Consider the following 27,038-nt stretch of genomic DNA (forward strand, 5'->3'; position numbering starts at 1 on the left):
CTGCCCACTTGTCTCTCCACAGCTGCCCTGGCTCAAATGTGCTTGGAAATGGTGCCAAAAGCTGGGAGCCAAGCTGGCAAGAGAGGGTGGCGCCCGCTGGGGGCAGGGGGAAGTGGCTGTCCAAGGGAGGGAGAGGGGGAAACGCTAACATGCAGAACATATTGGGGGGAGCCCCCTTAAAAAATTAATTGCGGGGGGGGGCAAAGGGACCAGGGCCCTATAGCATTGGCACCGATGCCAGGAAGGATATTGTATATGAACTGAGGATTGTGGTATGTTGCTACTTAACAAACCACACGACTAAAGGTTGGCTAATAGCCATGGCTTCTAAAGGAGAAATGGACCACAAAACCCTGTCTTGGGTGTAATGGGAAGCCAAGACTACCTGGTTTGTTGATCCCACTTATACCAGAAGAGAAGTGGCAGCGTTTAGGCATTGACTTGCCATCAATGTGTGAGCCTCATCGGAACTAGAATGTTGTAACCTAAGATTCTGTAACCTTTTTTTTCTTCCTCTCTCCTGTTTCCTTTTCCCTTTGTGTTAGGTCCCTTTTGCATGAGGTCAGGGGCTGTTCTGTAAGTCTTTTTGACTGAAGAGGTGAGATAAAAGGGGAAATTATACTAGGTGAGACTGTAGCCCCATCCAAAGTTTTGCACTGTTTCTGGAAGATGCTCGGGTATAGGGGCTGTAGTGCATTTGCAGGGGAGCTGCAGTGTACGGCTGAAGAGCTGCCACATTTCTGCGTGGCCTTGAAATTCAAAGATGGTGCAGCTGCTTGATATTGGAGGTAGTTGGTGATATTTGTTGCAAGCAGTTACAGCTGCTTTTATGCATTTCCCAGAGGATTCCTGACTATCTCGGCATTGGGTCACCCTATAGTGAGAGTGGGGCTGAAGGATGGTGAGCGTGGCAGAGTTGGTAGAGCATGGGTCACCTCCTAGGGTCGTGGGTTTGAGCCCCGTGTTGGGCAAAAGATACCTGTATTGCAGGGGGTTGGGCTAGATGACTCCCGAGGTCCCTTCCGACTCTACAATTATGTGATTCTGAATCAGGGCCTGTGTATTTACAAAGATAGTCAGTATATATTACTGTGCACGAGAATATCCTTTTAGAATGTGGAGATTCTGAATCTCACTTTTAGAGCATTTAAGGGTTGGCAACCATAGATGCATTAAAAATTCAAGTCACTTTGAAATATTCATATTTAATAAAGAAAATGGTAACCCAGTCGTACTATTTATACTTGCATTTTGCCTGAAGGGGAATGTAAGAGGAAGCAGAGCTGTGATTTATTGTTTCATCATGCAGACTTTTCTCCCAGCAGAAATGCTCCCACCTGCCTTAAGTTCTTTTAATAGGAAAAAAAGCTTATGCCTTTTGCTACTGCTCAAGAAACATGAACAGAGGGTACTGATCAAGGGGGAAAAGTCTTCAGTGTAATCAAAGCCATTTATACTGGCTTATGATTCTTAACTAATTAGTCTAGGTTTGTTTTTAATATGCATGCCTGAATGTTGCCCAACGTGTAGCAGGTAGTATGGAGCATCTCGAAGTTGTTTCATGGAAACAAAGATTCAGGGCACCAAATTAAAAAAGCAAGTGGGAAAAGTGTTTAAAGACCACCCTCCCATTCAGTCCAGTAAGCAATTGTTCACATTGCAAAGAAAGACTGGCTTTTCCCACACTTGGTTAGGCTTTTTGTGGGCCGTTTCCTAGAGACTGTATTTGCACCAGAAGCTAATGGCTCTAGCCATCTGAAACAAAAGGCAATTTGGTAGACAAAACCCCAGCTCCCCCACCCACCTCCTCTGCTTGAAATCTCATTGTTTCAGCGCAAACCATTGCAAAGTATTGACCTATTTCCCGGGCTAAAAATATGTGCTGATTTTACCCGCCTTGCCTGCACATCTTTCAGCGTATAATGGAAGCAGACTAAACACACTCTAATTAAAAGTCATTAGATCTGAGAATTAGACACTCTTAATATAGGTACATATGAACAACTTGCGAAGCAGCACGAGGGGTTGTCGACTTGCCAAGTCTCACAGCGTACCTTGTGCTTGTCACAAGTCAGAGAATGCAGCCCTGCCTTCATGCAGATATATGTATAAAGGAAAAAAAGATAAATAAAAGTTTGCTGTCCACTTCCCACAATAGCAGTCCTCAGTTCATGCTATGCCTGGCAGGCCACAAGTCCTGGAGACAACCCTGAGTATCTGTATAGATGAGCTCTTGACGGCGGTTCCTATTTTAATAAATAAATAAATTTTCCCATTTAGGCTCACTGAAATGTCTTACAAAGAATTCATTTTACATGTTAATTAAAGCTATTTACTCTTCAGCATGCTTAGCCTATTTTAAGCACATTGGCATAGTAACTGAAAAGGCAGCATTAGCTGAACAAACAGCAGCAAAAAATAGCAGCATACAGCCAAATTCCCTTGAGATTAATTTTCATCAAGAAGCACTAGACAGTGAGAAATCACTTGAAAGTTGTCATTTCAGGTAGTCGCAAGGGAATTGGATATTGCATTCTGACCATTGTCTTGTCTGATAAGATCTATATCAAAGCAATCTGCTAAAATTGTGTCTTGGAGCTAATTAACTGTGCATGAATAATACAGTTCAGCTCTCCAGGGATTTTTGAAAGATATATCACTAGTCTCCTCATTCTGTGGATTTATGCCTTTTGAGACAAGGGATGATAATCACAAGCAGCATACCCATCAAGCTTTTAAAAAGTGAGTGATGCTTTGTATTGTATGCATTGAGCAATTTGTGGCTGGGGAAACACACCTGCTCTAGCTGTTGCAATAACACTAGAAGAATCAGCATCCACCCCAGTGGTGAATGTCATAGCCCGCATCCTTCCTGTATGAGCTGAGGCCATTTTTATTTATGTTGTACCAGAGGCTGGAAACTTGCTCTGTGATGGCGCCAGCTCATAGGGCAAAATCTATTAAATGGCATGGCCAACGTAAGGAAGTTGGTAATGATCTCCCCCCACGCCCCCTACTTAGCGTGTCACTGAAATGTAAAAGTGCACCAAATCATTGGTGATGTTGGAATACAGTTAAACACTGAATTGTGCATAAGGCTGTGTTTGTGGGAATACAATGAAGAGACCAACCCATTTTGTCGAAGGCCCACTTTGAATATCATGCCAACTTAGAGCCCCCAAAATGTGTTTTTTTGCTAACAGACACAAGAGCGATTAAGTTGGAACTCCATTTCTGCTTTCAGATTCCTTCTGCTCAGCATTCTGCCTATAGTGTAGTAACCTCCAGAGGGAGAGATTGGCCAGAATTAGGTTTCTGGCCCACTTGCTGAACACGAAGATCTGCCTCAAAGTCTGCCTCTCGAATGCTGCCATCTGAGGCAAGGCAGGACACCCTCTGTGGTGGCACCCCAACCTTTGAATCTTCTCTTCAGGGATGCTTGCCTTACAGTTCATATGATATCTTTTTGGCTACTGGTGAATACATCTTTATTCACTCAGGCTTTTATTGATTTTTAAAAACATGGCTTTTATTTTGCTTGCTTTGCTTTTGTTTCATTTTTAATTGTATAATAATAATAATAATAATAATAATAATAATAATTTATTTATACCCCGCCCTTCTGGCTGGGTTTCCCCAGCCACTCTGGGCGGCTTCCAACAGAAAAATAAAATAATCTATTAAACATTAAAAGTCTCCCTAAACCTTCAGCTGCCTTCAGATGTCTTCAGATTAGTATCAATTTGATTATTGGTTCAAATTAATGTAAATCACATTGAGATGCTTTGAAGCGTGATAGATAAATAATTGGTTGCCATTTCAGACATTATACCAAACTATGGTTTGCAGCCCACTTTGACCCAAAGTGTCTTATTCTTGTTGTCTTGTCTTTACTGTTAAATACATTTTTATAAACCATCTTTCTGGGAGACGGATTATTCAAGGCAGCTTCCAACAATACATAAGGCATAATAAATTTAAAAACCCCAAAACACAATCATTAATAAATAACAGTATCCAGTGATAAAATCAAAACAGGCAGCCCAGAAAAATCCTAAAACTGCAGGAACAGTTAAATATAGAATGGCATCAAAGATACCAACACACCAATTGCAGTCTTTAATCATGAGAACACAGCGATAAATACCGTATATTCTGGCATATAAGACGACTGGGCGTATAAGACAACCCCCAACTTTTCCAGTTAAAATATAGAGTTTGGGATATACTCGCCGTATAAGAAATATAACCTGGAATATAAGACAAACCGCGACTTTTGAGAAGATTTTCCTGGGTTAAAAAGTAGTCTTATATGCAGGAATATACAGTAGGTATGTTTTTGAGGACTTCGGTCATTAAGCATGATTTATTGCCACAGACTTGGAGTTCTCGGGTTCCACCACCAATGGCAGCTGGTTGCAAATCATGATTTGACGTGATATGTGAACTGAGCCAAAATACTGGTCCAGAGTTTTGTGGCAGTTGGTCGCTAATAGCACAAGATGTGCCAGGTATGCTCCAATTCTTTGAGACAGTTCTCTGTTGAGGAAGTTAAGACAGTGAAAGAACTAACACACAGCTTTCTGCTAATGTATATCCAATTAGGGCTGCAGACATTAATTAATGGAAACAAGTAGACTTAAGTGCATTAAAGCTTCAGTCAGTTGATTGGCGGGGCTGCGATTATAAGGGAACACCAATTATTTTTCCAAATAACCTTCTCTCAGGTGTGGCATGTTTGTGGTACTTAAAAATCCTTGCCTATCTCTCTGCTAAAACATTTGAGTTAAGAAGTACATTTTACCTGGTTATATCTGGGTATAGTGGTTTGTAAGAGAAAATAATTTGTTTTAATTATTAAAGCAGATCCCACTATTCTCCCCACTAATTCTTCCATCATTCTCCTTTCACAATCAAAGGACTTTGTTTACTGAGCTGCAGTAAGTCTATTTTGGATGACTTTCTTTCATTAAAATGGGATTATTTAGCTGGTGAGACAAGAATAGCAACCTACAAATGTAAGTTTGGTCAAGTTAACCAATTTAGGGAGAGGCTGTAGCTCAGTGGGAGAGCTAATCCTTTCTGTATCTCGGAGATCCCATGTTTAATCCAGGCATCACCACTTAAAAGAATCAGGTGATGGGAAAGGCTTTTCTCTGCCTAATACCCCAAAGAGCTGCTTGTCAGACAGCAAATACAATACTCTCCTAGGGTAGCTGTACAGCCGGCCCTATCATTAGGCATGGTGAAGAGATACCATGTCTTGTAAAGAGGCGGAAAATTGTTCTTTCTTATTCTGTTTTTGCTGCCAGCAAGAAGGGCAATTGTGGGATTTTCTGCCTCAGGGGTCAAAATAACTTGATCAACCTTGGGTACAATGCCCTGTGAGAAAGGCTCGATTTTACTGCATCGCTTCTGGCAGCAAAATGTTTTGGACCAGCCCTGGCTAAAAGGAGAAATAAAATGGCCTGGAATAAGGCAGTTTCTTATGATCCTAAAATGTCCCCTTTTTTCTAGGATGGCTCTGGCACCTCCCAGTTACTGTTTTGTTGCGTTCCCACCACACACTAAAGATGGCCTTGTAGTCATTGGGAAAAATTCTGCACGGCCCAGGGACGAGGTGCAAGAAATAGTTTATTTTGCCTCTGCTACTCATGATCCAGGATGCAAAGTTGAGGTAAACGGAACAGCTTTATTTTGTAATTAATTTGTGGGTTTGACCAAGGGCATGTTTGTCAGATGTGACATATAGACTCTCATGGTCAATATTGTAAAATGGCATGTTGCTCTCTGTTCTCTTTCACCTGTTCTCACCTTTTGATCCATTTACCTGATAGTGAAAAATGATGCAGCAATTGAAAACAGGAATCTTAAAATGAGCCTGCTGGCTTTGGCTCACAAATACCTTGGAGTTATCGAATTCACTTTCCTTTTGTTTTCATAATGAAGAGCACTGACCATTCTCTTTCTGCTGTACTTTGAATCCAGGCACTGCCAGTCTAACAGCAGCTGGGTCAAATTGCAGTTTATACAACAAAGACTTTAGTCAGAAAAATGACATATTCTGCTTTCTGATTCCAGAATCTACAGAAGCAGAGAAACACATACGTTTGCTTTTCTGTTCCCCTTATAAAGTCTTTTTTTTAAGGGCTGACATATTTTTTAAAAAATCATACATGCTTTTATTAGAGAGAAAACTTCCTTATCATAACCAGTTGCATATTTGATATTAAACATATACCATAAAATTACCAGTAAATGCATTTTTCTCTCTCATAGCGCTAGAAATTTATGCATCGCTGTTCTACCTGTTGCTCTACATGTTGAAATCCAATGGAAAGTGACATGTTTGGTCTTTTAAAATATTGAATATCAACTGCCTGTATTTTATTTTTGTCCAGTATCTTTTGTGTATTCATGGTCAGTTTTGCAGCTAGAATTGGGTAACTTTTGGGGCTGGTGAGGGATCCTTTAGGATACACTGTCCAAAACGAGTTTGTAAGTTGCCACTTACCTGTGGCAAGTAAAAAATCTTTCTGTGGTGACATGTCAATATGATAACACTGTACTTTTTATGGAGAAATATAATCTGACTCAGGTCTCCTCCTCTCTCGCCCCCCCTACTGTAGTGCACATACATTGAGATTGACCAGGTGCCGAAGACCAACGCTGTCGCTCTGAGCAGACCTTCCTGGCTTTGGGGGGCAGAAATGGGGGCAAATGAACATGGAGTCTTCATTACCAATGAAGCCATTATCACCAAAGAACCAGCCTCAGAAACTGAAGCTCTCCTAGGAATGGATCTTGTCAGGTGGGTGATCAGGATGGATAAAAAATCGATGGTTTTTAAAATACGATTTTTAAAAAAATAATCAGATTTTTTAAAATTTAAATCAGATTTTAAAAATAAAATTCTTTTGGAGGAAAAATCTTTCTAAATACAGTTTTCTATTTAAATTACATTATAGTCCAAAGGCTATCCACCAGGAAATAAGGATTTGTTTTAAGTTTTTCATGTGTGCTAAAACTCAGTCTAAGTTTATTTTTTAAATTGTTTAACCACATCAGTTAACAAACATGGATACATATGCTATAATGTTATTGTTTTAGTTCAATAAATTGTTTAAATTGTTATTAAGGAAATGATTGTTTTTTTTCCTTCCAAGAAAGTACAGCAGAAAAGTTGTCCAAATATAAACAGTTAACTTACAATAATTTCATAATTATCTGTCTATGTATTTCTGATAGTGTGACCAAATTAGTAATTTTTGATATAACTGTATAAACTACTATGAACATTTATTATTCCAAAAATGAAACCTTCATCTGGTTGTAAATATTAAGGTTATACCAGCAAGAATGAATCTTTCTGGAAAATAATGGTTTAAATCAAGTCTTACCGACTAGTGATTTAAATCGTGGCTTAAATTGATTTGATTGAAATCAAATCCACCCTGTGGGTGGTTAAGGTTGTGTAGCCTGATAAGTGTTCTGAGCAATGATTCAGCAGTACGAAATATCAGCAGAAAATCAAACCCTCCTCTTGGTAACATCACCGTTTTGGTCCACATGTGGAAAACACTGTGCTCTTTTACACATGAAGTACAATGCAAGTGTTTCTTTTCCTCTTTAATACATGAACTGCCATGTCTCTGTGCCTTTTAGCATTGTATGTGATGTATTCTTTTGGCTTGAAACTCTGGGAATGGCGAGCACGGTACACAAACTTTAAAGTAATAATTGGGCACTCTAATTTTAAAAAATGGTTTGCCGATCTGCCAAGATGCAGAAAGTTGGAATACAACCTAGTGTGCTTTCAAAAGCAGCAGTTGCTTTGTAAATCTCTGCAGCCCACGAGCTTCGTTTTAGCCTTCATTTTCAAAACAGCCTACTGCGACTTAGAATTCTTGCTTGTGTTCTTTAAGGGGGGAGGTGGGGGACTCTGGAATAATTAAATCATTGTCAGGCATACTGCATCTCATGCATTCCAATGGAAAACCATTTGCCGTTCATTCAAGTGCTGAGGAATGAGCTCCAGAATATCGTTTTATTCTACCCCAGCTTGATTGACATGGTTGCTCTGGCCAGTCTTGTTTGTATAGTACAGTGAGATTAGTTTAATGTCAGTAAGAACTATTATGGCTGGAAAAGAGATACTGAGAAGGAAAGGGTGGAAAAGAAATGGCACTGAGATTGGCTTCCATGCTACAAACTGCAATAGGGCTATAGGCTGTTGTTGGAGCTAATAATAATAATAATAATTTTATTATTTATATGCTGCCCATCTGATTGGGTTGCCCCAGTCACTCTGGGCAGCTCCCAGGAAAATATTGAAAACACAGTAAACCATCAACCATTTAAAAACTTCCCAAAACAGGGCTGCCTTCAGATGTCTTCTGAAAGTCAAATACCGGTAGTTGTTTATCTGTTTTACATCTGATAAGCTGTCAAGCAAGACTGCCAAGCAAACTGATTGGGTGTGCCCAATTCTTTCCTTTTGCATGAACTCTCCCCGTTGCAAGCAGTTCTCAGGCGTGCAGGTCTTAGAACTGTCCTTGCAGGATTTGAATCCTCCTTTGGGAAAACAGTTGTATCCCGTTCAGTTTAGTTGGAAGAACAATTCATCACGTGACTGATTAGAAGTATATTTAATAAGCTGGTTATACGTACATTAAGCTCCTCTTTCCCATTCTTCAATCAATGCAGATTTCTACGCTGGAATCTTCTTTTATCTGCCCACTTTGTTATGAACAGGAGGCACTTTCATTATTCACAAATCCATTTTGCTTTTCGAACTTAAAAACAGCAGGAGACCGGCAGTCACTGACTTTAATGGGAATAAATCGGCTTATATCCAAATACTCCAGCATGAATGGGTTCTGGGATTAATTCCCTAATGGCAACAGCAGGCCAATATTAATCAAAATTATGGATGTTTGAAATGTAACTTTCTAATAAGTATTTGCTTTGGTCCTTGCTAAAGGAGCTAATTTTAATTAGGTTATAGAAGGCAGGGTGAGGTTAAATAATATTTATTTATACCCCGCCCATCTGGCTGGGTTTCCCCAGCTACTCTGGGTGGCTTCCAACTGAATATTAAAAACACAATACCGCATTAAACATTAAAAACTTCCCTAAACAGGGCTGCCTTCAGATGTCTTCTAAAAGTCGGGTAGTTGTTTATTTCCTGGACATCTGGTGGGAGGGCGTTCCACAGGGCAGACGCCACCACCGAGAAGACCCCCTGTGTGGTTCCTGTAACTTCACTTCTCGCAGTGAGGGAACCGCCAGAAGGCGCTCGGAGCTGGACCTCAGTGTCTTGGCTGAATGATGGAGTGGAGACATTCCTTCAGGTATACAGTTCCGAGGTTAAGTTATGACCATCAGAAGGTCCAGTTCCCTTATTTCACCCTGTGACAATTCCTCTGCATTTTCCAGCTACATAGCAATGTTATCTGCTAACATTCTGTTTTGATTTAGTAAATTGGTGGTGGGACAGGGCAAAATGGAGCCCTGACATCTTAAGTCCCCTTTCCTGCACTAAAGATTATATAGGCACAATTAAAAAACCAACAACACCCCACAAGTATTTATATTCAAAGAGAAGTGGACCACTGGTTCATTTTGAACTAAAACATCCTGTTCCATGTCACAGCAGTATGCTATGATGAAAATGAAAACTATTGCCCATTTCAAACCATTTTAATAGTACAGTAGTGACAACTGTCCTCAGGCTACTACAAAATAAATCTTCCCTAATAGCCTGCAGAGCCAACAGGATGACCCTGTCAAAGGCTTAGTGCACTGAATACTAATACCGGTAATAAAAAATAAAAAATACAGTGTTGTATGTTCTTGTATGTTAGTGTGGTAACGGGATACAAATATTTTAAACTGAACTGAAAATTGTTCTGGTAGGGATAATGAGGATGCGGGTGGCACTGTGGTCTTAAACCACTGAGCCTCTTGAGCTTGCTGATTGGAAGGTTGGCGGTTCGAATCCACGCGATGGAGTGAGCTCCCATTGCTCTGTCCTACCAGTTTGAAAGCACCTACCAGTGCAGTTTGAAAGCACACCAGTGCAAGTAGATAAATAGGTACTGCTACAGCGGGAAGGTAAGCAACGTTTCTGTGCGCTCTGGCTTCCATCACGGTGTCCCGTTGCTCCAGAAGCGGTTTAGTCATGCTGGCCACATGGCCCAGAAAGCTGTCTGTGGACAAACGCCAACCCCCTCGGCCTGAAAGCGAGATGAGCACCACAACCCCATAGTCACCTTTGACTGGACTTAACCATCCAGGGGTCCTTTACCTTTACCTTTTAATGGGGCTTAGCCAAATGATGATCTTGTTCTAGATTTTGTTTTATCTTTCGGCAGGCTGGTAAGCTTGTTTGACATGGCCTTCCATTGTTGCTGTAGTTAAGTTGCTTCCTCCCCACCTCCTTTGGTTCCCTCCCCAGGCTTGGTCTAGAAAGGGGTGGAACAGCTAAAGAAGCCTTGGATGTCATTGTCTCTCTGTTGGAAGAGTATGGTCAAGGAGGCAATTATTACGAAGATGGGAGTGTATGCCATGCTTTCCATACTGCGTATCTGATAGTTGACAGAAAAGAAGCTTGGGTCCTGGAGACTGTTGGGAAACACTGGGCAGCAGAGAACATTACAGGTCTGTTATAATTTTTATCCCAACCTGCTATTTATGAGGAAGTGATTGAGTACATGAACATTTGCATGGCGATGATGAGTTGTTCATGAATTTCCTATTTCCATTTAATGTTTGTTCCTGCTTTCCAGATTGTAATGGTAGTATGCCATTTAAAGCAGGTTTTGTGTTGTTGTTTTGAATTGTTAGCCTTAAGGACAATTTCTGGAGGTTTCTAACATACTGGCTTAGTTGAATTTTATGTCAGGATTCAGAATGCTTTTTCTGCATAAGAAAATCTGTTTCTGCCTGTGTGGAGTTTTTTTTCTTTTCACTCAAGCAGAAACAGTTGGTTGACCAAAGATCTTTTCTATCTGCAGGTCTTGTTCTCCCATTCAAGGTTAATTGTGCACATTACTGTCACATCCGTCCCTTGAAATTGTGGCTCTCTGACTTGCTGACATTTTCACATTAGCTTCAAATTGTCGCTGACATTCACTGAACCTTTAAAATGGTGCACCATCAAATTTAAGTCTCCCACGCGCAAATTTGTTCCGGCTTGTAAGTGTACATAGAAATCCTTTTTGAGTTTTAAGACCAATTGTGCAACTGGCCTTATCCAAACCTTTTTTTGCTCAGTTCTTCGTATACTCTCATGCTCATATGGAGCCTCTACAGCAGGCTTCCTCAAACTTGGCCCTCCAGATGTTTTGAGACTACAATTCCCATCATCCCTGACCACTAGTGCTGCTAGCTAGGGATCATGGGAGTTGTAGGCCAAAATATCTGGAGCGCTGCAGGTTGGGGATGCCTGTTTCAATGGATGGCACACACAGTAATGTGAGCACTTCCACTAAAAGGAAGGTGGATGTGGCGGAATAGTGTCTGATGATGATTCCGGTTCATCATGGGTTAACCTATCACTCCCATGATAGGCAGGTGTTCCCTGGGAGGCGGAGCTAGACGACATTCTAACTGGAGGGGAACAACCGTTGAAAGGCAGTTGGGGGTTGGCAGTTGGGGAGTGGAGGGTTTCAGAGGGAGCAGGAGGCTAGGTTCGGGTGGATGGAAAGAAAGGTTATAACCGTTATTATCAAGATGCAGGGGATGTATTAACAAGATGTATTATATGAAAAGAAGATATGCACTTTTAAGAACAGGAGAAATCCATGTTTTCAAGTTAAATAATAAAGTTAAATGTGCCTAAACGTTCGTGGACTCGGGCAGTGTCTCAGTACCTTCAGAGGTGTGACTAAGAGGCGAGAACAAAGCTTTCCTGTGGAAGAGGAAACTGTTTGCTTTTTCTCCTGTCATACAAAGGGCTGGTTAGTGAAGCCAAGGGAGCCACATAGTTGCCTAAGGGAGAGGCACACTGTAGCAGTAGGGATCCATGGGAGGGAGACCCCACTGGTGGCAATAGGTTTCAAACGCAGAGCCCTGAGGTACCCTGGAAACAAGTCCAATTTGGACACTGGAGGTTTACTCCCGTTTGTATAGAAGCACAGGGGCAGCCTCTGTTGTTAAAGCAGTGAGGGGTGGGAAACGGGGAATCCCTCACAGTGGACTTGCTCTGTTTGCACATAGGACTACTGTATCTTATCGTAGTCCTTGGCCAGAACTCTAACAGGGCAATCTTCATCATGCCTATTAAGAAACAAGTCTTGTGGAATTCAGTGGGGCTCACTCATAGGTAAGTGTGGATAGGATTGCATTGATCTCCAGTTTAAAATGATTGTGTGGCAGCTGCTGGGAAAGACCTCTGGTTGAGACCCTTGGAGAGCTGTCAGAGTAGACAATACTAGGCTTGATGGACAAATACTCAAACTTCGTATAAATAAGGCAGCTTTCTGCATTCCTATGACACCACAGGTGTAAGGTAGACTTCATGTTTTGCTCTCAAGCCTATTTTTCTAGGACGTAGTAGCATTCTCAGCAACTTGTAAGTTAATTGGTGACACTATATGGTCTTATACTGAAAGGGACAACTGTTCTCTTGTATGTGTCCTAGAAAAGCGATATGCACCAATTATTTGGACTCCACCAACACAGATACACTTTGGTAATTTTTTCTGTAGGTTTCCCTTGTGAGTTTGTTGCACAGAGGTGGTCCTTGTCTCTTTTAAGATCCCTTTGGGGGTGGTTGGGAAGATAACTACTGCACTTTGCTGCTCCATTGGGGTAGAAGGAAAACCTCATGCTGCATTGAATGATCATCTCTGCATCATGAAAGGCAGTGTGTTGGTTCACAGAGCTAATGGGCTTATGGATGGAGAGGAGCTACTTCGTTCCTGCTCTTGTCCCTTACATTAGCATATTGCATTTGAAGCAAACTATGTTAGTTCCAGTTGAAATAAGCAAAACTTCAGCTCAACTAAGTCATGACTAACTTGGCTCATTGACTTAGTCTGGATCCAGCCCTCTGTCTTTTGTAAGACCGATGAGCGGGTGTGATGATTCTTGATTCACTCTGCATGTTATTTACAAATAATCCTCAAAAGTATTTGACTCTGAGAATGGGGATCCCATCACAGTACCACGGAAATGAATTTTGCCACCCGCATTTCGTAATCTCTGCATGCCTAATTGATTGATATTGCACGATGTAAAATAGATTCAGCTTAAATTTGCATTTAATGAATGGCAATAGAATGTATGAATTGTTTTTTCATAGAGGGAGTCAAGTGCATTTGCAGCCAGCTTTCCTTAACTACAAAGATTGATGCAGAGCATCCTGAGCTTAGGAGTTATGCAGAAGGTCAAGGGTGGTGGACTGCAGATACAGAGTTCAACTTTTCTCAAGTATTTTCTCAGGCTGATAACCATTCAGATTGTTGTTTGGCGAAGGAGAGCCTAGAGAAGCAAGAAGGTACGTAGAAAATCCACCACTACTCCTCCACTTTTGAGGAACAAAGCTTGTAGCCAAAAGCGTGAACTAAGTTTTGAAAATTTCACTTCTGTTGGTAAGATTATGCATTTCCTTCTTGGAAGGGAAAAACGGTATAATAAGCCATGAGTGTATTCTGTGTATAAGTGATGCTTCAGAGATGCTTGTAAGCGAGAGAGACTTGGAGATATTTGGCTGCCTTCCAGCCAATAGACCTATGGAAGCATCAGTGCCTCTCATGGTGTAAATGTTAGCAAATCTTTGATCACTTATTAACAATTAGAGATCCCCCCCTTTATGGAATTAACTAGTTTGAGTTACAGGCTGGGAAGGGACCCAACCTCTGCCCAGTGCGGGAGCAGCAGTGTAGGAGAGACCTAAAATTATTACCCTGTTAATGCCTCTGTTTTGATTTTTGTAGGCGCTATCACTGTGGAAATGATGATTGACATCTTGCGGGATAAGCCTGGCGGTATATGTGTGGATTCAGAGTCTTTTCTTACTACATCAAGCATGGTGTCGGTATTACCTCAGAATCTTAGTTCCCCGTGCATCCATTTTTTTACCGGCACACCAGATCCATCAAGGTATATTGGAGAAAGTGCCTGGCAGGCTCCCAGTACTTTTTCAAGCCTCAAAAATTAATTTCTAGTTTTGCATTTTAAAAACTTGTTTATCGAGCGAATTCCATGTTGTTTCCTGATGCAAAGTTAATCGATGCAGGGAAGCAATCAAAGGGGTCTCTTCTTTGCCGAAAGTTCCCATTTCTGCAATCGCTGCCCTCAGTCTGGATGCGTCAGGCGGGTTGGGAAGGCAAAAAGGCAGGCGAGTCAGCTGATCTGACCTATGGCAGAACCTACTTCAGTTTCAACATGGCAACCCTATTAGCCTGTTTCGTACTGCCTTTGACTAAGTAGAAGCTACGTTGACTCAGCAAAAATTCCGACAGTGGCTCCTGCTGCATCGGGGCTATTTATTGCTTTCCTAGCTACCATTTTGAGCCTGAGAGCTAGAGCTGCGTTCTGTTTTTAACGGCATCAGCATTTATTCACACTCTGCTAATCCATTTGCTGTAAACTGCATGCAAAATAGTTCATCAAGATCTCTCTTTTGCCAGTCTTTCCCTATTTCTCTCCTCCATCAGAATATTTTCACAGAGACATCTTTGAATGTTTACTTCTGCTGTAGAGAGTGTTTTACCTAATAATCTATAGGTCATAAGGCTTGTTCCTTAAGTGTGGATAAGTCCTCTAATAGGAGAGAATACTGGACCATATATTGAATAGGTTGGTAAGTTTCCCTAAGAAAAGCAAATGTGAATGTAGTGGATCATTTTTGGTTACGCACCTAACTTCACTCAACACTATTTAAAAGCATCAGTGTAAAGTGAGGCACTTTTGAGTCGCCATATCCTTTGTTTTCTGTCAGCGCAATTCTTTGGGTCATTCTTGTCATTTTCAGGACAAGGGTTTACCGCTCTTCTACTGACTGCAGTTGATGAGAACCTCAATTTACTCTCTAAAGTATTTGGGAAAATAGCAGCCATTTTGCAATTCCCGATGAAAAGATCAATAGTTCTTCATTAGCATTCCATACAGTAGGTCTTACCCTTTAATCCTCCTTGTGGCATTTATTGCTTGCTCAGAGTCCTGCCTTGGATAATGGAAGGGAGATTCTGAGTAGAAGCAAACCCCTTTAATGTCATATCTTCCACAAATAAAAGGGATGAAAAGCAAAAGGAGAAGCAGAAAGCAGTACAGTTAATTTAACTTGCTTGCTTTTCTTCTCAAGGAAAGCTGCATTTTGTTATTCAGAAGGAGATTTGCTGATATTCCAGTTCCCTGGTCTTCTCTTTTTGGTGCAATTTATTCGTATTAAAAAAAATGTTCCTCAAAGCTAGAGAAGTGGAAATGTACGCAAATCTGTCTAAAAAGTTTTAGCACTTTGAAAGAAAACGTCATTGAATCCAAAAAGTGTGTTGCAGATCTCATCTAAAATATCTTAATGGAGCCCCAGAGTAATGTGGACAAAGAAGATTTGAATATACCAATTTGTGCAGGCATTTCTTAAAAACAGCATCATTGTCTTGTAAATGTTGCTAAACACATCGTGCATCTATTCTAATTTTGAATAACCGCTCTGTGCAGAATATGTCAGGATTAAAATCATATATTTGCTAAGCTAGTCTTCATGGCATAGACTGGCTTATTCCCTAACAATCAAAGGAAAGAGAAGTCCTAATCTTCAAACAATTAGAAGGAACTGATTTAGTAATTATGTTTAAAGTTAAGAGTAGTCTGTCTTATGGCTTTTTATCTCTGTGTTACTGTTAATGCCTCTTTTCATATGGCCCAGTTATTTTATGCAACACATCCAAGTTTGTGTGATATTCTTTTCTTTCTGTTTTTAAAACAAGCTGAGCAAACTGCTAGGTGATAATATAAAATGTAGCCCTCGCTAACGATTAGTGATTCCTCTGATATCTTTCAGGTCCATATTTAAACCTTTTATCTTCGTCGATGATGTAAAATTAGTATCAAAAGTACAGTCACCCATTTTTGGTAGTGATGATCCTGTGAAAAAAATCCCTCGGTTCCAGGAGAAACCAGACCGCAGACACGAATTGTACAAAGCACACGAGTGGGCCCGATCAGTCATGGAGAATGAGCAGGTAAACCAGCACTCTGAAAATACATCAGTGAAAAATGAAAAATGTTCTGTTTCATTCCTCCTGAGCCCTTGAAATTCAGTTAAATGCCCTTTTAGGTCATTGTAAACTTTAAAAAGAGAGAATATTTCATATCTGAGCAAGATGTACGAAATCTTCCTCACCTCAAAATAATCTTGCCTGTGGAAAATCCACACCTGAAATATTTTACCCTTCTTCCCCCTCTAAAGTGTTAGTTTTCTGTGCACAGAATTCCGCCCTTCTTCCCATAGCTGCCAAGTACCCGGTTTTCCCCGGGAAACTCCCATATTTTCTTACCGTTTCCCGCAGGTGTCCCAAATGGCAAAATACCCCGTATTCCCCCAGATTACGGAGCTCCTACCGGTGGCCATGTTCTTCTGGTGCCGCGCTGGCACCGGAAGTTGCTTCTACGCACTTCTGGACATGTGTAGAAGCGACTTCCGATGCCGCTGTGCCCATTTCCAAAATGTCCTCACTTCTGGAAGTGCGTAAAAGCGACTTCTGGCGCTGCAGACATTTTGGAAATGGGCACAGCGGCATCGGAAGTCGCTTCTACGCATGTCCAGAAGTGCGTAGAAGCAACTTCCGGTGCCGCGACACTGCTGATCCCGGATTTTTCAATCCGGAACTTGGCACCTATGATTCCCCCCCCCCGGCACTTAAAGGCATCATCCGAGAACTGCAAGAGGAAGACCCCGGCAAGGATGGGGAGCTTGATATTCGTCCCTTCAGATGTTGCATCACCCCTAAACAGTGGCCATGTTGGTAGGGCTTGATGGGAGTTGAAAGCCAACAATACCTGAAGGCCCACAGGCTCCCAATCCCTGCCCTAGGGGAAGGAATTTCAAAAATAGGGCTGTGTATCTGGTCACCACCCACCTTACCTCTGATGAGGGAGGGGCAGAGCAAGCCCTTAGGAATAACAGCATGCTTGGGCAGGTTCATGCAAGAGGTGGTGGTCCTTTTGACATTTCAGTTCCTTAATGCTTGCATTCAAATTTCCAGGTGCCCCAGTGATTGGGCACCTCTTGGATTTATCCCATTAAGTTAAGGGGAGGGTCCCAAAGGAGTGGTGCAGATGTTGCAATGAGATATTTTGTTGAAAGGCCCGTTGGCTGTTGGGAAGTATTTAGGAGGAGATACTTGTAGCTTAGGTCTGGAAGATAGCAAGGGCAGTAGTCTTGAGGGTTAAACCATTATCTGTTGAAAACCTGAAATTGATATCTGCCAGTTTGACGAAGTGTGCAGTGTAAGTGAATGAGTTTCCCTTCCAGCAATACATAAATTAATTGTAATGGATCCAGCAAGAAAGTGATATGGGGAAGCTTTATTCCAAATCTCATTCCAGCTATCTGGCAAGCTCATTTTCCAAGTATAGATCCTTAATATGGGTGAAATGGCACCATCCATACACAAGCAGGCATTGGTGAGGGGGACCCTCAAAGGGTTGCAGTATTGTACTGCAAAAGATGCTTTGGAAAAAATAAATCCAAAAAAGGGAAGGAAAGCCCCAAACAGCCAGAGCATGGAATGCAGACTGGACACTGTGGTGGGGCAAGTATTCTGCAAGAAAGGCACTGTTGTCTGACAAGGAATCCTCTACACCGCAACATTTTGTTGCAGTCCCACTTGTTGTATGAAGCAAAAATGGCCTCTAAGCTGTTTTTTAAGTCCAGTAAATGTTACCATTCTTCTTAAGGCACATTCTTGTTTGTCCCTTTCCCCTCGGTATTGATAAACTTTGAGGGTGATAAACATAGGAGTCTGTGGTTCTCTCCCACAGAATTGGCTGTGATAAGCCATGCCTACATGGTTGAGGGATGTTAAAACATTTACCACAATGTTGCAGGACTCGCCCACAGAGAAAACACCACCTAGAGTTGTAGTGTAATGTTTAAAGATCTCCTTCCCCGAATCTTAAACTCATATACTCCACCCCTCATTGCAGAGAGAAAGGAATATGTAAACTAGGCTGTACAGTGGTACCTCGGTTTATGAACACAATTGGTCCCGGAAGTCTGTTCATAAACTGAAGCGTTCATAAACTGAAGCGAACTTTCCCATTGAAAGTAATGGAAAGTGGATTAATCCGTTCCAGACGGTCTGCGGAGTAACCGTTCATAACCTGAAGCGAACTTTCCCATTGAAAGTAATGGAAAGTGGATTAATCCGTTCCAGACGGGTCCGCGGAGTACTTAAACTGAAGCGTTCATAAACTGAAACATGGGTGTAATTGGTTCCGGAAGTCTGTTCATAAACTGAAGCGTTCATAAACTGAAGCGAACTTTCCCATTGAAAGTAATGGAAAGTGAATTAATCCGTTCCAGATGGGTCCGCGGCGTTCGTAAACCGAAAATTCATAAACCGAGGTGTTCATAAACCGAGGTTCCACTGTACTTGTTTTTATTTCAACATGATCTCTGGGCGAAAGCATCCTTTTTTCCAGAACTGGTATTTTAAAACTCAACAGAGGTACTGCTGTGGTTTGACTGTTGTGCTATGTTTGTGCAACACACACATGGATGCACATACAAGTTTTGAGAAGATTTATATTATTTGAGGCTTGAACGAGTCCGCTGTTTTATTTGATTTATTTTGTTGTGTTGTGTTTTATGATGGGCGTAAAGCCGAATAAACATTCTGACTTTCAGACACTTTTCATAGGCGTTTCATGCTGGCCATTGATTTTTGTAGGAAAAAGGAGAGAAGCTGAGAAGAACCATGTTAGACCTCGAAAAGCAAGGCTTGGACGCAATGGAGAGCATTATTACCAGCTCGGAAGTTCTTGATCCTTCTGAAGTAGAGGACCTTTTCTATGACTGCGTTGATACAGAAATTAAGTTCTTCAAGTGAAGTGAGTCCTTTTCATATCTTCATACCAATAACTACTTTTTTTAGAAATATAAGTTGGCTTCACTGTTTGGTCCAGTCCCTTTGTATCTCAGACCTAAATCTGCAATTGTGAATAAGAAACTGATGTTTTATGGGTTGTGGTTATTTTGCAAAGTCTCCTAATGGATTTGGATATTCCCACCCGGCATTTAAACTTGCATTTGTGATTAACAGTGAATATTAAAGCTTTGCTTTTTCTCATTGCAGTGACCGTAGACACCTTTAGCCTTCACATAAGAAGACCATAAAGCTCTTCAGGCCTTGAAAGATATTCTTGCCATATTGCCGGATTTTTGGAAGAAATTGCCCTCTTTTTAGAAAAAGTTCCTCAGTAGCTGTATCCCGTTAACACATTCCTTCCCCCCCCCTTTCTTTTCTTTTCCTCCTGTGTTGTCCTGTGTGTGTTATGGAAAGAGGGCCTTCACTGACATGTGTGCATGCTGGCTAATGTAATGCAGAACGTTTTTTTCATTCATCTGGGCAACCAAAACTAAGAATGACAAATAGCCAGAGTCCATGTAGTTCTAAATATTGCAAATCAAAATGAGCCTGAAAAGTTTTGCCTGAAAAGTTTGATCCACATGTAAAAGGACAAAATACAGCAGGTACATGGTATAATTGTCAACAGTGGAACAAGCTTCTCACTTGTTCTAGTTCTGGCAATTTAGAGTTGGGTCTGTTGAGCTGTGTGCTGCCTCACCTATGCACATTTTGGGCTAGTAGCTTTCTTTTCTTTTCTTTTCTTTTCTTTTCTTTTCCTTTCTTGCTTCTCTCACCTATCGTTCCATATTACTGCATATCAGGCTGCGAAGATTACATTTGAATAATCAATTTCTCCCCAAAATAGAGTTCTGAACAGTGTGAATTGGCCTAAGCATTTAGAGAGAGAGAGAAGCAAGCTTACAACTGAAGGTAAGATCAAGAACCTTAATTTGGTTGTGGGAACTGTACCATAGCTGCTTAGGAAAGGCAATTGTTCCAGTGAAATGGCCAGAATTTGTTCAGATATTTGCTTACACCAAGGATGGGGAACTTATGGCTCTCCATATGTAGCTGGGAGCACAATTCTGATCATTCTTGCCTGCTGGTCATGCTGGCTGGGACTGATGATAGGCAGTAGATTTCATTGTTCCTTTGTGAGCTGTCTTTGGCACTTAGTCGAAAAATATACAGAGGCGTACCTAGGGGGTGGTGAAACTGGCCCCTGCCAGGGGTGCAGGACCGGGGAGGTGGGGACATGCAAAAATCAGCACAGGAGAGGAAGGGATGCTGTTGCAGCACCCAGCAAGAGAGAGCGCTTCCAAAGCATTGAGTCTACCCTCCTGGCAGGCTAGAAGCACCATTGCTTTCTTCCTTCCCTCTCCCCACCATATGTCAGTCAAAGTTAGCAAATCGGGAAAGGCTGTTGGGGCAATGAGCCTGAGCAGCAGCCACTTCCTCTAGTTTGCAAGCATCTTGGGAAGAGCCAGAGGCAGGGGGGCTGGACATGCCAGCTCTAGGGGAGGGTGCCTTCACAGCCTGGCACTCCTGCAAGAAGCACAGGGCCAGGCAGACAAGAGAGCAAGTGCCTTTGCAGAAGCCCACAGAGGGTGCTGGCGCTGTGCAGGACAGGAGTTCCAAAGGCTGGTCTGCTGCCCGTGAGGTTCCTCTCCAAACCAGGAGGAGCAGCATCAAAGGAGCTTGGTTCCTGCTTCTCTTTCCTGCCAGGAGGAGCAACTCCTCAGCAGGGGTGCCTGGAGGTGGAAGTCCTCATTTCCCACCCTTGCTCAAACTCACCCTGCCAGTTCCTCACTCAGATAAGATGGTGTGTGTGTGTGTCTCGCCTTTGATGTTTGTTAGATGATTATTTAAATTTCTAATTACAGCAACTGTTTTCTGTTCAATTACATTTCATAGGCAAGGCAAAATAGATCACTGTACATTTAACTATTTATAGTTAAAAAGCTAATTGTGAGGTCTTGTACATTTTCCTGATGAGCTCTGAGGCTGTACCCCTGTGCACACTTTTGCGTTTGTAAAGCCATGCTAGGGCTGGGCAATATCCAGCTTTCAACATTGTGATGTACCACCAGCTAAATATCACAATATAACGATACATCTCAATGTCTGAAGTATATGGAGCTATGTAGAGGCATTGGCTGGCTTCATGGTTTTCCCCCACAGTATGATTTTGGCATAGCATACGCACGCACACACACACACCTTGATTTGTGATACATTGCCTGGTCAAAAATTATGAAACAGATATCATGATATGGACTTCAAGCCGCTTTTCGCCAACATATTGCCCAGCCCTACGCCATTCCTGTTGAAATGTTCTCTCTTAACACAACTATTAAAAGGTTCGGGAATCCTCAGTGATGCCAATCAGGATAGGGCTTGGGGGGCAGAGATACTCAGCAGGGTTGGCTTACAACAGGTGTCGGCAACCTAAGGCCCATGGGCCACAAGTGTCCCACGGGGGTTGTTTAACCGGCCCACGAGCAGCCACCAAACTGCCCATTTGGCGAGTTCTCGCATGCTGCGCTAAACAGGCGCAGTGCAGTGTGGGTACTCGCTTCTGTGGCGCAGGAAATCGTGGGTGCGCACGCGCTCACACGCACGCTCCAGCCCCCAGAGACATGTGAATTGGCCCAGGAGAGGTAAACCTTGCCGACCCTTGCCCTGCAACATTTCGAGGCAATATGCAGGCCAAGACAGCTCCTTGCCAAGGGATCCTAGGTACACCTCTGATCCCATAATTGTACCAAAACAAGACTAATGTACAATGTGAATCTCTCTTTTCCTCACATGGGGAAACTAAATTATTGGCTCATTGGCATTGTGAAATGGCCGAGGATAAACATGATACTCTTCCCTGATTGTTATGTTCATGTTGAATCTGTCTTCCTTTGTGTGGTTTGCATTTTTGTCAGTGTTGTGTAGATTTGCATCAGACATGGTCAAAGTGGAAGTCAAACTCTGCTTGCCATTAGCTGAAATGTATGTAAGCCTTTGCTCCGGATCATTGCTTCTGTTCTTAAAAAAAGGATGAGAGCAATCATATAACCTGTAAGTATCAAGCAAACATAATTAAATTCTAGAAACTATGGTGCTAGTCCTGTAGATTAAGATTTCCTACCACCAAGTGAGCTGTGTGTGTTCACAACCCTTAATTTTTTTCTTAAGAGGGGAAACCCCAACATAGTCCATTGCTGAACACCACACAGATCTTGAGCTTTCAGTGTAAGTGTAGTTTATGGAAGATCCTGGCAACTGAGGAGGAGATAGAAGCAAGTGCAAGAGTTGTGGGATGGCTTTCTCTTTGTTGATACTTTCAGAAACTAGCTTGAGACTCAGCCTATTTTCCTCCTCCTCGGTTGCAACTTTGTGGAGCCCATGTAACTCCCTCATTGCTCAAATACTATGTCAGAAGTGCATGTGCACACACAGTTTCTAAATAAAATGCCTAAAATATAAAGTAAGTTGACGCGTTACTACTTATTTCAATCCACAGAAGAGGCATCAAAAAGGCAGTTGGAAATTATAGGGCTTGGTGAATCTTAGGCAGTAAAAGTGCATTTTGGTTTCTGTAGTTTCCTCTATAGTAGGTGCAGGGAACCTCTGGCCCACCAGCTGTTGCTGAACTACAACTCCCATCATCCCTGCACATTGGCCATGCTTGCTAGGGACAATGGGAGTTGGAGTGCAGCTGGAGGGCTATATGTTCTCCACTCCTGTGTCACACTAACCAAAGGCTTGGGGTATGTTGGGGGGGGGGAGGCCCTGCTGCCTCACCCAAGATATGTTGGCATGAGCAGCATCCAATTGAGTCAGAATCTGTAAATCTTTGTTTACATATTTCTTGTGGGAACATGGGCTTGCAATCATCTGGGATTCGTGTATTAGACAATGCTGATTGACAAAACTAATAAAATGGTTTCTGCACAGAGTAATCTCTTGAGTGGCTAAATACTTCTGTACACTTTCCTCCTGGTTTTTCTTCCAGTGAAGAATAAATCCTAAGGATAAAACTTACTACTGAATTAGACATCGTCTCCTGGTTACCAATTCAAGCTTAGTTATAACTCTGGCCCTCAGTGTTTTCTACCAAATCTAATAAGTTTTTATACAGGGGGAATCTGAAATAGATCCATTGTAACATATTAGAAAGCAAAACATGTGTTTGATGATAATTTAATATCTGCAGATCTAAATGAAAGCACTTTTCAACCATTTACTGACTCCCAAGAGAAAAAAAAAGATGAAGTTACATTTAGCATGGCGTTTTGAAATGAAATCACATGGTATTTTTCATACTATTGAGAACACTTCTTTGTTTCTAAATATCCAATTCACAGAAAGACTTTGCTGCTATTTTTCTAGGTGCATGCGGACTCCCATTTTGCACTTCTTTCTCCCTGCTAGAGATAAAATGGGCAGAGTTCAGTAGTCAAGGAGACCAATAGGGATGCTTGCTCCCTTATTTAAAAATCAAGAATCATTCAGCCCTCACAACCTGCTCACCTCTATCCCCTAATGCAGACTGATGCCCCGTTTTCTGGTTGCTGCTGTATCATAAGCGCATTAGGAACTTGTGTGTTAAAGCTAGCTGAAAGAACAGGTGTTACATTGCTCTTTCCCACCTCTGAAACATCATTTAAGTAGAACTTTAGATTGTAGATTAGTTTGTTGCTAAAATCAGAGGTGCTAGTAGCCTACTCTCAGGAGCCAAGCTGAATATCACAGCACACACACACGTAAAAAAGAACACCTGTTCTTACATATTTTTGTTATGGTACCTAGCCTGGCCCCTGCGAGTAAGATACTGGCATATATCTCTCACTCTCTCCCCCCCCCCTTTAATGCAAAGCAAGCAGAGGACACTGCCAGTTTGAAAGCAAGAGTGGCAGAGGAAGGTACTGAACTCTATTTTTCCTTATTCAAAATGTTTCCCCTGCTGCATTTCCTCCAGCTTCCTGTCGATGCTCTACATCTGGAGCAAAATTATTGGGAAACTATTAGAGCCATATAACCATCTAGTTTGGTCCTTCAGATTTGCTGGGGATGTTAACATCATAAATATACTATATGCCAGGACAGTATACAGTCGTGTAGTGAAAAGCCTACATTTCAGCCCCAGATGCTCATTAGTCAATATACATTCTATTATTCTTTGCCTCATTTCAATAGTCAGCTGTCAGGTTTTCCTCCACTTCCTAAACAAAGGGATGGATGGGACAGAGCATCTAGGAGGGATGTTGGTGACGTGCGAAAGGCAGCAATATGACAAAATTTAGGAGAATGTATTCCACGCTTGCTAATCAGCTGGAGCTTGTGCATTTTCCAGTGAACACCTAGTACCATCCTCTGCTGTGCCAAGGAAGATTAGTGCCAGTCACCTATGCACTTAAATATACATATATGCACACATACTGCGTTCCACTGGCAATCCACACCACTGCTTTAACTGGAAAGCCATTCAGTGTAACTACAGAGAGGCAAAGAAGGGGATTTATAAAAATTAAAAAATGTTACTGTACAATGCACAGAATTCCTAAGAGAGGGTGGGTGGGAAGTTGCATACATTTAAATACAGCAAACCTAGTTTGAAAGCATGATTTACTTGGTCGAATAAATTATACCCAGCAGATAGTACAGGCAGGAACTTCAACCATTGTTATCTATGCAAACTCGTTTGCATTTTGAACAGGGTGAACACTCATGCTAAAATAAAGTATGCCCCACACAGGTGGGCTGCACGTTTTATATGTGTATATATACTGAGTATTCCACAAAATTAAAAACAAATCTCAGCCCAGGTTTAAAGCAATTGAAACTGAATTACACAACAATAGGTTTCCAACTCTGTCCTAGTCCAGTCAATCCCACCGTTTACCACGTATGATCTTGGATGTAGCGCCAGTTTTGCCTGCATGTACTGTGCGGTCATCAAAACAGGGTCCTACGTTGCACAATAACTCTGTTGATCCTTTCAGTGATGCTCCTGCTACTGAGATCTCTCATCTGACTTGTGTCCTTAATGGAGGGTTGTTGGTGCTATCTGTAAAAATAAAAGGCTAGATCGAAAACCAAAATGACAAAGAGCCACAGGCAAACAACCAAGTCCGTAGATGCTTCTGACATGCAAGGAGAAGCCACTTTATCTTTCAGTGCCTTCGAATCCAACCAGGCACGCATCCGAGTCTTGTGATTTATTCTGATAACATGAGTTTCATAGGTTGACTCATTTAACAGTCAAGTTCAGAATGCTAAAGGAGATTCTGCAGTGAGGATTCAAGCCAGGTGACCTAAGCCAATGGCTTCCTAGCACATAGAAACAAGTCCTTCAATGCTAGCTGCAAAACTCTCACAGATTATTTTTATTTACATGATCTGACCAAGCAGACTTCTGTCTAGTGAGCATCTCCTCTATTTTTGACCAGGCCACTGTTTCTTGAAAATGTCTAAGGAGTCATAATGACGCAACCGTTTCTAGTCTTAAGCAAGAGGAGTAGAATAATTTAACACTCCTGAAGGGATCAGAACTTTCTCACTTACCTCTAGCTTCCTGGCTAGGATAAATTTTCTGGCATGGCTTAAACTCATCAGGAGGGGGAAATTCTTCCACGGAATGGAAAGTAAATTTAGATTCAAAGTCATCTGGAGAATCAAATGGAAAACACCCCTTTGAGATACAACAATTCAACAAATTCAAGGAACTGTAGAAAAACGATACATACTTAAAATTTACTGATGCACATTTGCTTTTTTTTCTATATCATTGTTTAGGTTCTTCTCTTGCCATTCCTTAGTAAATTAGAACACCTTATTCATGGGTGAATACCCCATCGTTTTGCGAGAAGACAAGTTCCTGCAAGCTTTAAGCTTGCCATTTTTATCTTTGGGCAGGGCAGAGATGTAAATTTATCAACGTTACCCATTATGTGGACTGCTCCATTCTTAATTGCCGAGCAGAGGTCTGGGCTAGGCAGCCATGGAGATACTTGGGCATACTGGCATTTGCTTGAGAGTTCAGTTGTCGGAGACCTTGCAGGAGGTACTGGGGGTGGCATCAGCTTTCCTAAGAGAAAGTATACATTAGAAAAAGGCTCAGAGAAGATAAGCAAACTTTGCATCAGACATACGTACTTGTTTTTTTTTTTTTAATACACTTACATCTTCTCCTCCTCCCAAGGAGCTCAGGCTAACGTAAATAACCTGTACACCATCCCTGTGAAGTAGGCTATAGGCAAAGAGCAGGACTAAATATTCAGAAAACCCCTATGTTGCAGCCCTTTTGGCATGAGACCACTTTAAACTGCAGGCTAGTTGACATGCAACCTACGTAAAACAACAATAGTAGTCCCTCTGTGCAATATCTGCGCAGGGGAAATGCAATGCTGCTGATTCTAACATTGTGAGAACATATCTACCGGTAGTCCAACAACCTGTCTTTACAGTGGACACCCAGACACCCATGGAAAGCAGAACCTGAGCGCAACAGGACTCCCATTGTGAAATAAATTTCTAATCTTACCCACTTTCCAAGGTGCTTGCTTTCGATGGACAAGGATGATCTTATTCATTATTATTTATTACATTTGTATACCAACCTATACCCTGAGGACTCAGGGTGGTGACAACATGAAACCACAATATAAAAACGCAAAATACGTAATACTGCAAAAATAAAAAACAACAACCCAGTAAGCCCCACCCCCTCCCCAACATATTTTAAAAGGGTATTTATTGTTGTTGTTGAAAGAACAGGTGAACATTCAATTTGTCCTAAAGCAGTGCATTCCCAGTAGAGCTGTACAATGGCAAGTGTTCTGAATGTGCAGTTAAGAGAGTCTGAATGGCCCCATGATTATCCCTCTTTCTATGCGTCCCATTCATTTGTTGCTATTTACTTGCCTGCAAACCTGCCTGTTCACTAGATTTAAGTAAGGC

The 27,038-nt window shown here is 41.8% G+C and overlaps 2 protein-coding genes across 5 annotated transcripts in view; one reads left to right on the forward strand and one right to left on the reverse strand.

Moving 5' to 3' along the window:
* The window catches only part of SCRN1 (secernin 1), a 32,663-nt gene extending 5,898 nt beyond the window's left edge, over positions 1–26,765 (forward strand). The window contains exons 2-9 of one of the 3 annotated variants that reach the window (XM_035129282.2): positions 5,518–5,677; positions 6,630–6,811; positions 10,460–10,662; positions 13,310–13,504; positions 13,944–14,109; positions 16,013–16,193; positions 18,906–19,065; positions 19,311–26,765. In XM_035129282.2, the coding sequence (XP_034985173.1) occupies positions 5,519–5,677; positions 6,630–6,811; positions 10,460–10,662; positions 13,310–13,504; positions 13,944–14,109; positions 16,013–16,193; positions 18,906–19,064 (1,245 nt within the window). In that variant the 5' untranslated portion in view covers position 5,518 and the 3' untranslated portion in view covers position 19,065; positions 19,311–26,765. Of the gene's footprint in view, positions 1–3,972; positions 5,678–6,629; positions 6,812–10,459; positions 10,663–13,309; positions 13,505–13,943; positions 14,110–16,012; positions 16,194–18,905 lie in introns of those variants that run through there. The other 2 variants (XM_035129279.2, XM_035129281.2) reach the window with 2 other exon arrangements.
* The window catches only part of WIPF3 (WAS/WASL interacting protein family member 3), a 38,540-nt gene continuing 34,765 nt past the window's right edge, over positions 23,264–27,038 (reverse strand). For both annotated transcript variants that reach the window (XM_035129277.2, XM_035129278.2), the window contains 3 exons: positions 26,023–26,166; positions 25,644–25,745; positions 23,264–25,146 (listed from right to left, as the gene is read on the reverse strand). In XM_035129277.2, the coding sequence (XP_034985168.1) occupies positions 25,106–25,146; positions 25,644–25,745; positions 26,023–26,166 (287 nt within the window). In that variant the 3' untranslated portion in view covers positions 23,264–25,105. The remainder of the gene's footprint in view (positions 25,147–25,643; positions 25,746–26,022; positions 26,167–27,038) is intronic.

This window comes from Zootoca vivipara, chromosome 12 (assembly GCF_963506605.1).
Source record: "Zootoca vivipara chromosome 12, rZooViv1.1, whole genome shotgun sequence".
Classification (NCBI taxonomy): domain Eukaryota; kingdom Metazoa; phylum Chordata; class Lepidosauria; order Squamata; family Lacertidae; genus Zootoca; species Zootoca vivipara.